General features: G+C 41.4%; 1 protein-coding gene across 1 annotated transcript in view; it reads left to right on the forward strand.

Annotated features, from left to right (window-relative positions):
• The window catches only part of LONP2 (lon peptidase 2, peroxisomal), a 38,299-nt gene extending 24,516 nt beyond the window's left edge, over window positions 1-13,783 (forward strand). Inside the window, exons 12-15 of the mRNA XM_082290162.1 lie at window positions 4,079-4,221; window positions 9,050-9,257; window positions 10,385-10,575; window positions 12,328-13,783. Of these exons, the coding sequence (XP_082146288.1) occupies window positions 4,079-4,221; window positions 9,050-9,257; window positions 10,385-10,575; window positions 12,328-12,549 (764 nt within the window). The 3' untranslated portion in view covers window positions 12,550-13,783. The remainder of the gene's footprint in view (window positions 1-4,078; window positions 4,222-9,049; window positions 9,258-10,384; window positions 10,576-12,327) is intronic.
• The last annotated feature ends 1,363 nt before the right edge of the window (window positions 13,784-15,146 follow it).

A 15,146-nucleotide genomic window follows, 5' to 3' on the forward strand; every position in this document is an offset into this window, starting at 1 on the left:
GAAATTGTTTCCTTCCTAAAGAAAAATCTTGTGGAAGTAACACTTCCTAAAAATTTGGTGCATAAGATTTGACAGTGGAATGTTGTTTTTAGGGTGCAGTTTCATGTTATGACTGGCTTTGAATGTGAACTGTTGTCAGCAAGAGCAATCCCATCCTTTTCTATCTAAATGTGGTTTTTGGGAGGTTTTTTAGTTTGGAGGGGCTAAAAGAATTCAGAGTCTGTTGCCTGCTGAAGGATCTGATGCTAAGTCAGATGAGAAAGAAAGGACATGTTCTTTTCCCTTTAATTGCCCACAAACCTGAAACCTTTCCTGTCATGCTGTGATGCCTTTTTTCATACTTCTTCATAGCAATTCAGCAAATAAGAATGTGTTATGTTAAAAACTGCTTTAAAATGTTAGGCTTTTATTTTTCTGTCTTGGTCAGTAAGTATGGCTAGAAATCTTTGGGTTTAAGACTTGTGTTGCTAGTGGTTAATTTAAATCTGTTTTATGAGGAGATGAGAAATTGCTACATGTTGAGGAAGTTTTAGGCTTTTGTATTCTCTCATTTCCATTACATCTCTAGAAGAAAGTAGCAGTCTTAATTTTTTAAATCTTTGTGCCATGGAATGTCTATTAAGATTAAATCTTTAATGATATTTAATAGTTCATTGTCGGTATGTTTACTTAGGAGTCAATTTTCTTAAAAATCCAGTATTTACATGTGAGACTTTGTTTTATTTTGGGAACTTGCAAAGGCAGATTCCTGAGGAACATTGAGATCTTTGAGTAGCTGCAGATTCTGCTTGGAAAATTTTACAAACATAATCTTTTTTTGGTTGGTTGTTTTTTGAACTTATTTTTGGTTACTTGGGGAGGGCTATGTGTTGTCGTTTATTTTTAGTATTACAATTTTTAAATGTTAAAACAACTCAATACCGTGCTGCTTTTGTGTCAGCAGATGTGTAATAGAGGAGCAGCAGGTGGTTCCTCGAGGGCTGTTTGGAGCTCTGCTAAGGGCACTTTTTGACCTTTTAGTTTATTTTGCCAACTTATCTCAAACTGCTTAAGCTGCTGTCCTAACCAGAAGTTCTGTTTCTGGAAACTTGAATTTACCTGTCTTGTTTTAGATAAATGTGTCATTTAGCTTGAACTGTGGTTTATGGCTATTAGTCTGGGGTAGGTAAAGAACACGCATTTGTCATTGTTAGTGGAAATCTTAATTACTTATGAATCTTTATAGATTCTTCATGGTCAGTACTTGTTTAAAGATGATAAACAAAGATAGCTTTTTCCTTCAAAGGAAAAGTTAGTGTTTGTAATTGCATTTTGGGACATCACTTTATACTTTTATAGAAAATTAGATAATGCCAGAATTTAGGTTAACATTTTTAGAAAAAGTCTGGAGTTTTACTGTTACAGATTATAAAATGGCATCTACTCATTAGCTTAGATAAACTCAAGAGTTTCTGATTTTTTTAATAGGGCAGGTGTCCACAAATTCCCTGATTTGTATATGAGGAGTTTGTCTCTTCAGCTGTATACAGTTAGGTAAAATAAATATGTTTGTGTTTGTTAGGCAGTAAAATCTTGGAATAGAACAAAAGCAACTGGTTTAAAACTCAATTTTGTTTTGAAATATGAATTGTATCTCAGATTATCAAGTAGTGTTGAAATTGCAGTCTGAATTGCAAGAATAGCATGCATTGCAGCCTTATGTTTCCTAGACTTGCCAGTGTTTATGTCTTTGAATTTATTATGTACAAAAATAGTAGTTTAACAAAAACAGAGAGACATGCTGGAACAACAGGAGGCATCTCACTAAGGCAGTGTTTACAGTAAGGGAATGGGATTTAGCCATGGAGCAGTGAGTTGTACAATGGAAAGATTAGTGGCTGTTGGATAAGAACTATTAGACTGGAGTCCTGAATAAACGCTGAGTTGCTGTTGTCATTTTAATAGTGATGTAGAATGTTTTCCTTGGTACTCTATTAAGGCATTAGTGAGAATTGCACTGTCACAAAATCATCTGTAAAAAGGCCTTTATGTATCAGGATTAATAATAGGATAGTTCCTCCTATTAATAATAGGAGACTTCCTCATTCATCCATTCTGAGAATTGCTATTGCACCACTGACCACCTCTTCACATTATAGTAAATAGATTAGATCAGTGATTTGTGTTTTTCTGTTTAAACTCTTGGATTTTCAGTTACTGTGCATGCATTGATGTGCAAAGGAAGATCCAGAAGTTTCTTTGTAAACTGCAGTTGGAAAGAATTCAAGGAAAGTAAGCAACCCATATTTGAGTCCAAAGCACAGTGCAGGAGTCTTGAAGCTCAGTGTACATTCCTGTATAATACAGACTTCAGATGTGTGTTAGGCTGCTGTTTGGGGTGGGAAGAAATGTCTTCGCTCTGTGTGTGCCTGAGGGGCAGCCCCAGGGCAAGGAGGCACTGCCCTGAAACTGCCACAGAGCCTTAGAAACAGCTGGCTTGTCGAAGTAATCTTCATTTCTGATACATGTTTCACTGAAACACTGCTTAGCGCTCTTGAGAAATGCTAATAAGCCTCTTGCACCTGGGTCACATTCTGTGGGGAAATGATTCCCTGTTTGAATTGTCCCTCTGATCCCAGTCCCTTGGTAAAGGCACGTTTTTGGCCCCTGCAAGTGATGTGCAGGTTCTTGAGCTCAGTCATGCAAACAGCAGGCTGGGTTTGAGAGTTCGACATTGACACGATTCCCATTATAGTTCAGTTTTGTACAGAAAGAGAAAACAGAAATTTGAAGGCAATTCTGCTAAGGAAGCCATTGAACAGGTAAAAAATCCAATCATGCTGTAAGTGAAGGAAGGGAAGAGCCCACTTCTGAACCCGTAACTATTGCTTTAATTGTGTGGTCCCTCCTAGGTGACGCTTGAGTATATTGCATTCAAAAGTGTCAGGCTGCTGGGGGTTTATAGCCCTTCCTGAAGAGTGTATCATGCCTGTAGGTATCTCTGAAAATGCCTGATAATTGGACCTTGGAGGAATTTTTTACTGCTATTGGCTATTGAGTGTGACACCTTAGCAATATCTCACTCAACAAAGAACAGAGCCCTCTGTGTGTGTGTAGTATTTAAAGACAAAAGCCACAGATCGTTACACTGAAATTGTTTGAGGTTTTTCCACTGAACAAGGCCTGTAGGTGTTGTGTTCTGAGCTGCTGTTCAACAGACAGGAGATGTCAGTTTTGTGAGTTAAGCAGCCTGAGCAGGTGGAAGGTGTCCCTGCCTGTGATGGGGGTTGGACTAGATGATTTTTAAGGGTCCCTTGCAGTCCAAACCCTTCTATGACTGAGTAAAGCCATAAAAGTCATAGGAGACAAAAAGCAACATGAAAAGTGTCACGTCAGAGTCTGTGCTGCAGGGCCTGCACTGGAGGTGGTCTCTGTGCTGGGGCACAGTTGTAAACACACATAAAAAGAACAGGAGTTACTGCACTGTCAGAATTGCTCTGTTCAGCTCCACGTTCTCTATTAACACTACATTGCACAGGATTCCTCCTGCAGGAATAAATCTTTCCCTGTGAGGATGGGGAGGCCCTGGCACAGGTTCCCAGAGAAGCTGCCCCATCCCTTAAGAGTGTTCAAGACCAGGTTGGATGGGGCCTGGAGCAACCTGGGAAGGTGTCCCTGCAAGACCTTGAAGCAAGATCAGTTTTAAGGTCCTTTACAGCCCAAACCATTCTGATTCTATGAAATACTGGTTTTCTGCACAAATCTGGTGAAAAATGCAAAGTCTTAAATGAGCCTAATGTGTTTTGCTATTTGAATTAGTTTAAAATGCACTTAAGCTGATAAGTTGCATCTCTGTCAGTGCTCTAGATTTAATTTTATCTTTGATGAACAGTTAGAACATATTTAGGCTTAATAATTAAATTTCATGCCATATTATCTTTAATTTGACAAGATTTTTGTGAAAGATGGTTTGAGCACATTTTCCTGAACTTTCTGAGCATTTCTTTGCATATTTTATTTTTCTCTGTCACGATTTTTTAAAAATTCCTCTGTCTAGGAAAGACTGTTACAAATCCTAAATTAGATTTTCTTCCCTTAGATTGCAAAGAACACGTCACAGAAGATGCCAAACCAGAATCCATCAGTGACACAGCTGACCTGGCTCTGCCACCTGAAATGCCGATTTTAATTGATTTCCATGCTCTGAAAGACATCCTGGGGCCACCCATGTATGACATGGAGGTAACACCCTCATTTGTTTCTGCTTGACCGCTGTTTCTGGCTGCCATGATTATTGCTATTGACTGAGTCTGTACTATGTTAACAACTTCAAAAAATATTAATAACAGCACTGTGTTCCTTCGTGTTCCACAAAGTGTGTTTTCACCTAAAGAAGTTTTTATTTCCTTTTAATTCAGGGTACATAAATAACAAAGTGCCCTGACTTTTCTGTTAGGAAAGGTTCCTGCAGCAGTGCTTAAGAATGCGGTGGTGTTTTTTCAGTTTGAAACAACTTTGCTTTTGTTTGGGGGATGTTTGGTGGTCTTGGGAAAGTAGCCAAAAGTAGAACCCAGGAATCCTGTTTCTGCAGCAGCTGTGCTAGGGACTGTCCCACATACCTCCTTAAAGCCAGGCAGCGTTTTTGGGTATTAAAATCACTTCAGTTTGCACCAGAAGTTCTCAGACATTCTTTAGGTTAATGTGACTCTTAGCTATTAAAATGCTTTATGATCAGTCAGGCACCTCCAGCTCTGTTCCTCAAGTACGCATATTTCAGATTTTTTGCTTTCCCCCATCTGTATTTTGCTCCATTCTATGGAAATGCCATCAGTTAAAGTAGTTTGTTAGTTTGGGATTCTCATTTCACCAGTGACATTGCAGCTGTGCTCTGTTTTTGAGAACTTTCCTCTTATAATTCTTTTCTCCTAAATCAGAGGACCAGCCTTCCAGTGGGATTTGGAGAACAAAAAGGGGACAAGATGTATGGGGGAAGCAGGAGAAAATGGATGATTGTTAAGGAATGAGTCAGTTTCTAGACCTGAACTGAGGCATTTGGATATGAAGATTTTATCATGGAAGAGATTCTTAAAGAAGAGACAGAAATGAGGAGACAAACTGAAAGGAGACAGTGTCATTGATTGTGACAGAGGATGGTGATGGGAACAGTGGGAGGGGGAATGGGAAGCAAGGAAGATAAATGACCAACAGGCCAGTGCCTGGTGACTGGGCTGAATTAATTCACATGGGTTCTTTGGTGATTTATTTCTTTTTACTTTCAGAAATTCGAAGAGTTTTCTCTTTAGGCAAATGACTTAATTGTCAGCAACTTTTTCCAGCTCTTAGAAGCCACTATACCCAACAGTAAGATCACACAAATTTAAAAGTTCAGTGCCAATATGGGACTTTTCTTAGGTGTTCTGCCTGGTTTCGATTTTTTCTGGAGTTGATTATTCATTTAAATTTGGTAGTGTGGCTGCGTTGGAAAATAATTTCTGCTATTTTGCCTTTTTTCTACAGATTAAGTAGTGCAAGTCAAATTTTTAAAGTGTGATTCTTAATTTCAAGTATACAAATACAGGAGTGCTGGGGTGGGGATTTTCATTTGTGGGGTCCACAATAGATGCCATAAATTTGCAGGTAAGCATTTTCTGGATCTGCTGGCCTGTGTAAACAGCAATAAGACTGACTGAAGCTTGTGACTTCTGCATCAAAAGGTTTTCTTAACATTTCTGTGTTTAGAAGGCAAATTTAGTGCATAAATAGAAGTAGAGATGAATCCACACAGATCAATTCCCCAAGCAGCCCAGGATTTATTTTCATGTACTATTTGCTGTATTTATTAATAAGTGAATATTTTTCAGTACACACTTTGTTTTTTTCCATGCAAATTGCTCAGATAACAACATAACTCCTGTTTTAAGGAATTTTCCCAACTAACTTGTTATTCCTTAGAATTTTCTCAAGTCCCCCCAAGATTCTTTCAAGCAGTACAGTTCCTGTGCCTGGCAGGTGTCTGAGCCTGGCTGCTGTGGGTTGCTGGTCCGTAGTCACAGGATGTGTCTCCTCTCTGTGTCTGGCCTGAGAGCTTCAGCCTGGGCCTGCATTTTGCCATTTATCAGCAGCTGAAAAAAAGACACAGAAGAGGCAGCCACTGTGTCAGTACCTGCATGAGGCTGAGCAAATGGAACTGAAAACGTGACATGACTTAATTGATCTGTTGTCCTTCAGGGAATTCCTTACACAGGGGTTCATCTTTCACCTTTCCAGTGCCTTGCTTGGCTATTGTCTCCACAGGTCTCCCAGCAGGAAGACATGACAGAATAATCAGCTCCTACTTGCTGGATTAATTCATTTATCACAAATAAATAATCTTATGTGTCTCCCTACAGAACATGTTGGAATGAATCACACAGTGAGGCTTTGAAAGAATAATCTCGACAGTTTAAAGTGTAAAAGATTTAATGAAATATTTCAGCCCAGCACACTTTTGGGGAAAAGGGTTTCTATCATATCCAGTGGGTTTATAATGAACTATTTGTATTTTAGTTTGGGTTTTGGGGGGTTTTTTAGCTTTTTTTTTTCTGTCAACCCTTAGTTCTGCTCAAGTAACAAAACGTTATTGGCACTGCAAGAAGGCCCATCAGGATTAGTTTATATCCTCATAGCTTGAGTGAAGTTGAAGGGACAGAAGCTGTAGGTCAGTGAAATTGCCTATTCTAGGAAATAAAAGTGCAGATGCCATAAAAGAATGGCTCTGTTTCATGGGACATGCACAAGTCTGATTAGGGGAAAAAATTAGGGTGTCTTTTGGAAGCAAAACCTTTCCAAAGCACAGGTTTAGATTGGCATTTTTATCTAAGAACTGTCAGTCTTGCGGTGATATTTCTGGGAAATCCTCTGCCCTCAGAGGGAAGCCACTGTTAGTGTGCTTTGCCAGCAGTGATTTGCCAGGGAATGAATCAGAAGAGTAGAAAAAAAGGTTTGTACAGTCAGGCTGGGAGAACCTGTGGAAGGAAAACAAGCATGCTAAAGGCCAGCAAGTGATTGAACTGGTTCTCATCTTCCCATTGTCAATCAGGGACGTAACAGCTCTTTGTCCATCACACTGGTTTAGTGTAGCTCCAAAACTGCAGATGATAACCTGAAATATTTTAAAATAAGTGACTGTGCTGAATGTAAAGACTTCAATTTTGCAGTGTCCAGACAGCTAAAATGCATCTGACAGGATGTTCATGTACTCAGGGTACAGCTAAATCCCAGCTGGGTCGGTCTCATCTACAAAAATTTTCAAACCCCAAGACTCCATGTAGGTCAGTGACACCTTCATCATCTAACAGACATGACCAGTCATCACCTGATTTGAATGGTCATTTTTAATTGAAGTTGTTTAGAAAATGCAAGAAAGGATTTTTTTTCTAATTTAAATTCATCAGAGTTTTGGTTAGAAGAAATTATTCAGAGGTGTCAGGAGCGATTCAGTCTTGTGGAGTTCCCTGTAACACTTTGTGGGTGTCCAAAATGTAATACAATGTGCTTTCCTCTGAGTGTTGGGGGTTGTGTGGCTCTGGGTGTGTTTAGGGATTTTCAAGGGGATTTTCTGTAGCCAGATCTCAAAGCTGCCGGGGCATTTGCCATGTTTGACTGTCACCAGGCCTCAATACAGGCTCAGCTGAGGAGGTTGCAGCAGGGGTGATCCAGTCTCTCTCCAGGACAGCAGGAGAGGTTGCTTGGCTTTGGAGGTACCAGTTAATGCAGGGAACAATGGTCCAAAGGTGATCAACATCTACTGCACATCCAGTTTCTCTTACCAGATCTCAACTGACTTGTGAAGGGAGGAGGAGGTACCTGCTTAGTCTGAGCATAGAGGAGGGAGCTTGTGCTAAGTGATGTGTCTTTAGAACCATTTGGGTTTTGATTTGTTGTCCCATTTGCTGTTTTCTGCCCGTGAGCTCTCAAACAGTCTCTAAACTGTTTTCAACTGATTCAGAGTCCAGTCCACAAAAACTGAAACAAAACCCCCAAACCAACAAACCTTGTTGATGGCTGCTTAGGGCTGAGAGAGGGTGTGGGCAGTTAATTTTGTTCATTATACCTGAAGTGTTTGAAACCATGGTGGTTTGCCAAAACACCATTGTCTCCAGTGCAAAGAGGAATGTTCCAGTGTTGTTGGATTTCAGTGTGACCAGGATGAACTGACTTTGTTGACCTGAGTTACTAAGCAGTTACTAAAATAATCAGAGTAAATCACTGTAACTAATAACACACAGGGAATGAATATAGAAACTGATGTTAGCAAAACTGAAAATGCTTGATGAAGTATTTTGATACCTTAAAAGTGAAACACACTATTCTGTGCAATTTTCTTAAATGCTAGAGAAAGAAAGAGCCTTTTTCACTAAATCATGCTAATGAAAGCAAATGGCAGGATGTTTATGCCAGTGCACAGGTAAGGGAGAGCCCCAAGAGAACCAGGAGAAAGGGCTGTGTGGCTGCCTTGGCTTCAGCTGCCAGTGTCCCCTCTGCCTGGCCTGGGAACACATTTGTGTTTCTGCTATTCCGAAGTGTTTGTAAATGTCTGCAGGGAACAACATCGGGGGCTTGTCTGGCCACAGCTCAGGCAGTGCCACCACCTTTAAAAAGGCTTTTAGGGAACACTGGGGAGCAGAACTGACTTTGTCACCAGCGCTACGGTCAGGGCAAACACACTGCAGCAGATGGGTTAAGTCACATAAACATTCAGTCAGAATTGAGTGAATACTTGGTCCTTTGAGGAAAAAGATTCTTACAGTGCATTTGGGGGCAGGGAAGATTTCAAGAATGACATGCCCAGGTGTTTGCCATGGCCTTAAGCTAAGCTGCCACAGACAGCTCCTGTTGTGTAATTAGTGTTTACACATATCCAGAACTACTGCTGCATTAAATAATAAATTAAAAAATAAGAGATTAGACACTTGGCTTAACTTTTGTGGTGTTTTAATGGGTGCAGTTGTTTTAAAGCCAACTATTGAATTGTTTTTGCGATGTCTTTTTTATGGCGGTTTCCTAAACTGAGTCCTGTGTTTCCCTTCAGGTGTCTGAGCGCCTCAATCAGCCAGGAGTGGCCATAGGCCTGGCCTGGACCCCCCTGGGAGGCGAGATCATGTTTGTGGAAGCGAGCCGGATGGACGGGGAGGGCCAGCTCACCCTGACGGGGCAGCTGGGGGACGTCATGAAGGAGTCGGCCCACCTGGCCATCAGCTGGCTGCGCAGCAATGCCAAGAGATACCAGCTCACCAACGGTGGGGCAGCAGGGCCGCTGCAGGGCAGCTGCAGCCCTACAGCTGGGTGGGAGCACTTCAGCACATTGTAACACTGCTGAGTAACGGTGTGAGTTACTCGCTGTGGAATTAAGTATCGCATTAACAGAGAAAGGGTTTCAGCCATCAGTGCTACAGTGAGGATGAGATCAGCTCCAGAGTGCCTTTGTGTAGTTCTTTCCCAGTTGATGCCAAGCCAAGGTGGTTGTGGCCTGGCAGAACACGAGTTGTGTCTCCCTGCCGTAGCCTGGAAGGTTGTGGACAGCTTCAGTGCCAAGGTGCTTCTCCTTGGTTGTGGCAGACACTGCCTCTGACTCATTGTTACACTCAAGCTTTCCAGCAGTACTTTTGTGATGGAGACAGATAGGCAAGTCTGTAGTTTTTCCTAACAGGTTCTGTTAAAAGGTTTTTGTAATAATGCTTAGTATTTTGAGGATGTTGGGTTTGTATGGCAGCTGTGGAACTGCAGTGCAATAGGAGTCTGGACAAGAACATTTTAACTCTTTTTTGTTTGAACCTCCCAGGACTTGAGGAAATGTGCTTTCTAGACTGGTATCTGCTGATCAGGCGAACAACTGACCAGTATCTGTCACTGTTTCTGGAAGTTTAGATAGGTTTAAAACCACAATGGAATTAATGTATGAAATGCTGCAGGCATTACCTGTGTGCATCTTTACCTCTCTGGTTTACACTCCATGTACTCCATTACAGGTGAAAGGACATAAATGGAAGTTTCATTTTATTATAATTGTGGGTTTCTGTGGAGTGTTCTCTGAGCATTGACACTGGTGGTTTGGGATATAAAAATTCTATGTAGAAATTCCTTGGTTTCTACATTAATCCCTGCTCTGAATTTCCCAACACATGCAAATGCCAAGCTTATTGGTTATCATGTTACCATTTTTTTCTAGGAATATATATGTAGGAAAGCTCGTTGGGTGTTTTTTGTTGTTTTTTCCTTGGGCCTCTGCAATATTGTGTTGTTTTTTTCAGTCTACTGTTAATAAATAGTGCCAAGGCTTTTAGTTCTTGGTGGGCTTTTAGAATAAAGACGGGGAACAAAATGGGTTTAGATTTTTAACATTCAAACCATTCTTTTTTTCCTTAAGCTTCTGGAAGTTTTGATCTCCTTGACAACACTGACATCCATCTGCACTTCCCAGCTGGAGCTGTCACAAAAGATGGACCATCTGCTGGTGTTACCATAGTAACCTGTCTTGCTTCACTCTTCAGTGGGCGGCTGGTGTGCTCAGATGTAGCCATGACAGGAGAAATTACACTAAGAGGCCTTGTTCTTCCAGTAAGCATCGTTTGAGAAGAAAGCTAAATTGTATTAATTCTCCCTATTTTGGGTATAATATCTGTTAATAGCCACTTAGAAAACCAGTCTTGCTGGATCATTCCTTAGTAGCAATGCAGTCTGCTGCTGCTGCAGTTGGAAGAGGCCAGTGGAGGCCAGGCTGCTGCAGGACTGCCCCACTGCTCTGCTTTAGTTTTCAAGCTAAAGCCAGCCTTGATGTGGCTTTTTGGGAAAATACATGAAAATGTCTAGTTGGAAAGGAAAGCTCAAAGTCTTAAAATGCAAGATGGCTCTAAAGTCTGTACTGCAATTTCTAAATGTGCTTCCTCAGACTGTTGGTACAGAACTACCCTCTGGTGTCTTTGAAAAGTTGTGTCTTAAAGCTCTCCAGTAACTGCACACAGGTTATTCCTGAATCCATGGATCTACTGTTAGGTTTCTCTTAAATGTTCTTTGTATATAGCTCAGCCAAATGGGGTTTCCATAAAGCTTTGTCAAAGCATGAGGGCAAAGAAGGTTTTTCAAGCAGTTTAATTTAAAGTGTCAGTGGAGCCCGGCCCAGGTGCTGAAGCTGATATGGGAGTTACCATCTCGTACCAAATGATGACAGAAGGAAGATGAAGATGGAAATCAGGGACAGGATTTTGTTTCCTGCAGAGGAGACAGAACCAGAGGTGCCATGGTAAGGAGTGGCCTAAGAGGCTCTGGGGCCAGTGAGCCTGACAGGACAGGCCATTGGCCAGGGTTGTAGAGCACCCTGCAGTAACTCTGCAAGCCAGCTTAGCCCTGAGCTAGGCTGTCCTTACTGCCCCAGGCAGTGACCACACTGTGCCTGCTGCTGAAGGTGCATGCAGAGATAAGGTACCTATAAATATTAAACCACATTCTCCTCCTTCCCCAAGGTAGTCTGGAATCGTGCCGTTATCAGTCACTGAATTCCCAGGAGCATGCCAGGGGCTGGCCCTGCAGCTGAGTGCACAGCACTGCCCAGACCCATGGGGTCACCCTGAGGATCAAAGTGCACTCCTGCCCTGTGTCACAGCAGCCTGAGGTTTGCCCTTTGTGCTGTAATACAGGGCCTTCCTCTCCTCTAAAGCAGTGTAAAATTAAAAGTTTCTGCTCTGAGATGGTCCTTAGGAATAGAAAGGAGTTTGGGGGAAGAAGCTACAGCTGTAAGAAAAACTTAACCCCCCTGTTTACATCTCATTAGCAACTCCACCAGGAGGCTCAGTGGAGCAGTGGCTGGTGTAGCACAAAGCATCTCTCCCCTGCTGGAACACAGGTTTGCTTTGCTGTACATTTTCTGTAGTACAGCTCAAGTTTTTATGGGACACTGCTTCCTTAGGACTCTTTTCCCCCAAAATCTAACACTGCCTTTATCTGAAAAATCTTCTGTTCTAGTGCAGGTGCAGGATTTCAGCACATCCTATAAAAAAAAATGGAGTGAAGGCCATTTTTGTTAAAAAAATTCTGGGAAAGCAATGACTTTTCCACTACTGATTCTCTTGTACCTGCACTCCTAGATTTATTTTTCTCTTATTAGCTGTTACAGAAAGAATACTGTAGTATATGAACATATTTCCCTCATTAAGCACATAATGAGCTACAGCTGACTGCATTTTTAATTGCTTTCCTAAATGACTGAGGGAGGCAGAACCTTTCATCAGAATTTAACTCCTGATGTGATATTACAATAATTACTTTATTCAATTAGTTCATTGTTTTTATATAAGTATTTCTTCTCCTTCTTAGGTCGGGGGAATTAAAGACAAAGTGCTGGCAGCACACCGAGCTGGACTGAAGAGAATTATCATTCCTCAAAGAAATGAGAAAGATCTTGAAGAGATTGCAGTGCACGTGCGGCAGGACCTGACCTTCGTGCTGGCCGGGTGCCTGGAAGAGGTGCTGAATGCAGCCTTCGACGGCGGCTTTGCAGTTAAGGCCAGGCTTGAGCATCTGAATAGCAAACTTTAGGCAGACAGGCCAAGGTTACCCCTCTCTCAAATCCTGTAGTTCTTGATCTCTTTCAGCTACAGTTAGGTATCAGGTACCACTATGAGCTAAATAGGATTGTTTAAATGGGGTGTTAGTGCTATCAAAAGGAAGGTGTTGCTGCAGCAGTTACCAACCTGAAACTGCATTTTACGGGCCTTTGCTGCTTTTTATCAGTAAAGAATCTTGAATCTCAAGTCAAGCATGAGAAAGAATTCCTTAGCCTGTCTGGCATCAATGTATGTACATGGCAGCAGCTGGTCACAGCCTTAAAGAGGGAATAACATGCAGCAGTAGAGGCTCATAGGTGGGGTTATAAAAAGCAAATTGATTTAGTGCAAGTTTACTTATTTACAAAATATCTGTAATAATAATGAATAACAATTTGCTAAGGAACAGCACTATCAGGGAAAATAAGGTTTTTGAAATCTAAAAAAATACTCTTAAGGGATCTGAAGAGAAGCACTGTGGTCTAAATGAAGTTACTAAGTTCTTTCAGCACTTGGTTCTAGTTTGTAGCAAGGCCACTGCAGGCACCATTTTTCAAACCCAGGAAGCAATGCCAGAAGAACTGAAATGTAAGAAGTGTTGTGTACGAAGGGCAAGAACACATCAGTTCACACCTGCACAGCTGTCCCTGCAGCAGCAGGGGGGGATGGGGCATGGTTGAAGCCTTAATGAAAAAACCCAGTAATATTTGGAGGGACAGAGTACACGTCCTTCATTCTTACCCACTACAAACTGACTTGATTCCTATGCTTGGATGCCTGTGCTTGGAGGTTCACCTATGGAAATTAAATCCATTTAAACAATGCCAAGAAACTTCTGAATCATTATTCGCTGTGAATAAGGTTCAGGAAGTCTGGCAGCCTCCCCATCCTTTGATAGCCTTGTCTCTTATCTCCCCTTGAACCTCAGTGGGAACTGCACTTCAGTGTGTGATCTGGGCTTTTGGCATTGTTTATTCTAGGGTTGTTGTTACATCCTTCTCTGGTTCAACATTTCCAAAGTGCTTATGAAAAACAAACTGTACCAGTGACAACAGCCTGTTCTAGAAGCTGCCTATAAATCAAAGTAAGAGTTTGCTTTGCTTTCGTTTCCATTGATAACAAAGCTGATTTACCTGGAACATAACAGCACTGCTGGTAATCAATTCAGTGGGAATTTCAACACCTGTTTTACAAAAGATTTTACAACTTTGACAAAAGACTTAATCTAATAAAATGATAAAAATAAAATGGGTTTCTGTGTCAGTATTGTAAGAGCTCTACTCTTAGTCACTCACAAGCCAAGTTGTGACTATGGACAACACCCCCAGTCTCCAAACATGTTCTGCTTCACGAGAAACATGCAGGGAAGAAGTGCAAAGAAACTTCCTCCTGGGTAAAACCCCAGCCTGGTAACTCTGTGCTGCTGCTTTGCTTTTGATCAAACCAGGAGGGAAAAATTGTTTTCCAAACAGCTGGAGAAACAATCCTGCACTGCCCTGCACTGGGAGAGCACTGATATGCTCGGAATTCCAGCACCGTCTGTTTACACATGGACCAAACAAATCTGCATTTTTTTAAAAGAGAATGAAGACAACTAAAAAAAAGTTTCCACCACAGCAAAAGAGGGAGCTGCTCCCCAGAAAAGTTAAAGGATGACTTTCTGTCTGACACATCACTCCAATTCCTAAGCCTTGTCTCCATGGTCTCCACCTGAAAGTGAGGGGGTGTAATGCCATTCTGAAGATAATACCAGGCATTTACTGCCAGCCTTTCCTGTCCCTGCTGCCAGAGCTGATGTTCTGTTACTGTGTTGAGATTTTTTCTGAAGAAAACATAAGCATTATCCATTACAGCAGACACTACAGCCACATGTTGGTGCCTTTTGTTTTGCTTTCACTGAGCAGACTAATCCTGTGCAGCAGTGAGCCAGAGCAGTACAGAACTTCTGAAGGGATGGCAATACACTGGGGATCATCTGCTTAGGAACGAACAGTTACATGGACCTGAGGTTAAATTGTGTCCCTCAGAAAGATACCCCAAGACAGCCAAAGCTTATCAAAGGTAAAGCAGTGGTAGCTCCTTTCCATCAACACTCTAAACTGCTACAGAGTAACTATCCCACGTGTGCAATTCCTGCTTTAATCACAGCAGCTTGGAAAAGACTGGATAAAACAACAGGACAGGCAGCAATACAAAACCATTCACCTGCTTTAATTTTAAAGCACTACTGCAAACAACAGCTAGCAGGAACTGTCACAACAGAACCAAAATATTTACATCCACGTTTGTCAAACAGTTTAAGGCTTTTTTTTTTTTTTTTAAAGGGCAATGAAAAACCACAGAGGTAGTGCTAGCAGACAAATGCAAAATCTACTGCTTTTCATCTTTTCGAGACAAATTGAATACTCCTTCCCAATACAGCAAAGTAAAACAACACTTTCTAAAATAAATAGCTAATGTTAAGACAATGCCAGGCTTTAATACAGCGTTTATTTTAGATAAGGTAGTAAACTGTACAGATTTCTAGCATGGTTTCTTTTTTCACATATAACAGTGTAGTTGACTTACCAGATCCTCACACTCTTTAGA

The sequence above is a fragment of the Coloeus monedula genome (genome assembly GCF_965178545.1).
Source record: "Coloeus monedula genome assembly, chromosome: 13".
NCBI classification, from domain to species: domain Eukaryota; kingdom Metazoa; phylum Chordata; class Aves; order Passeriformes; family Corvidae; genus Coloeus; species Coloeus monedula.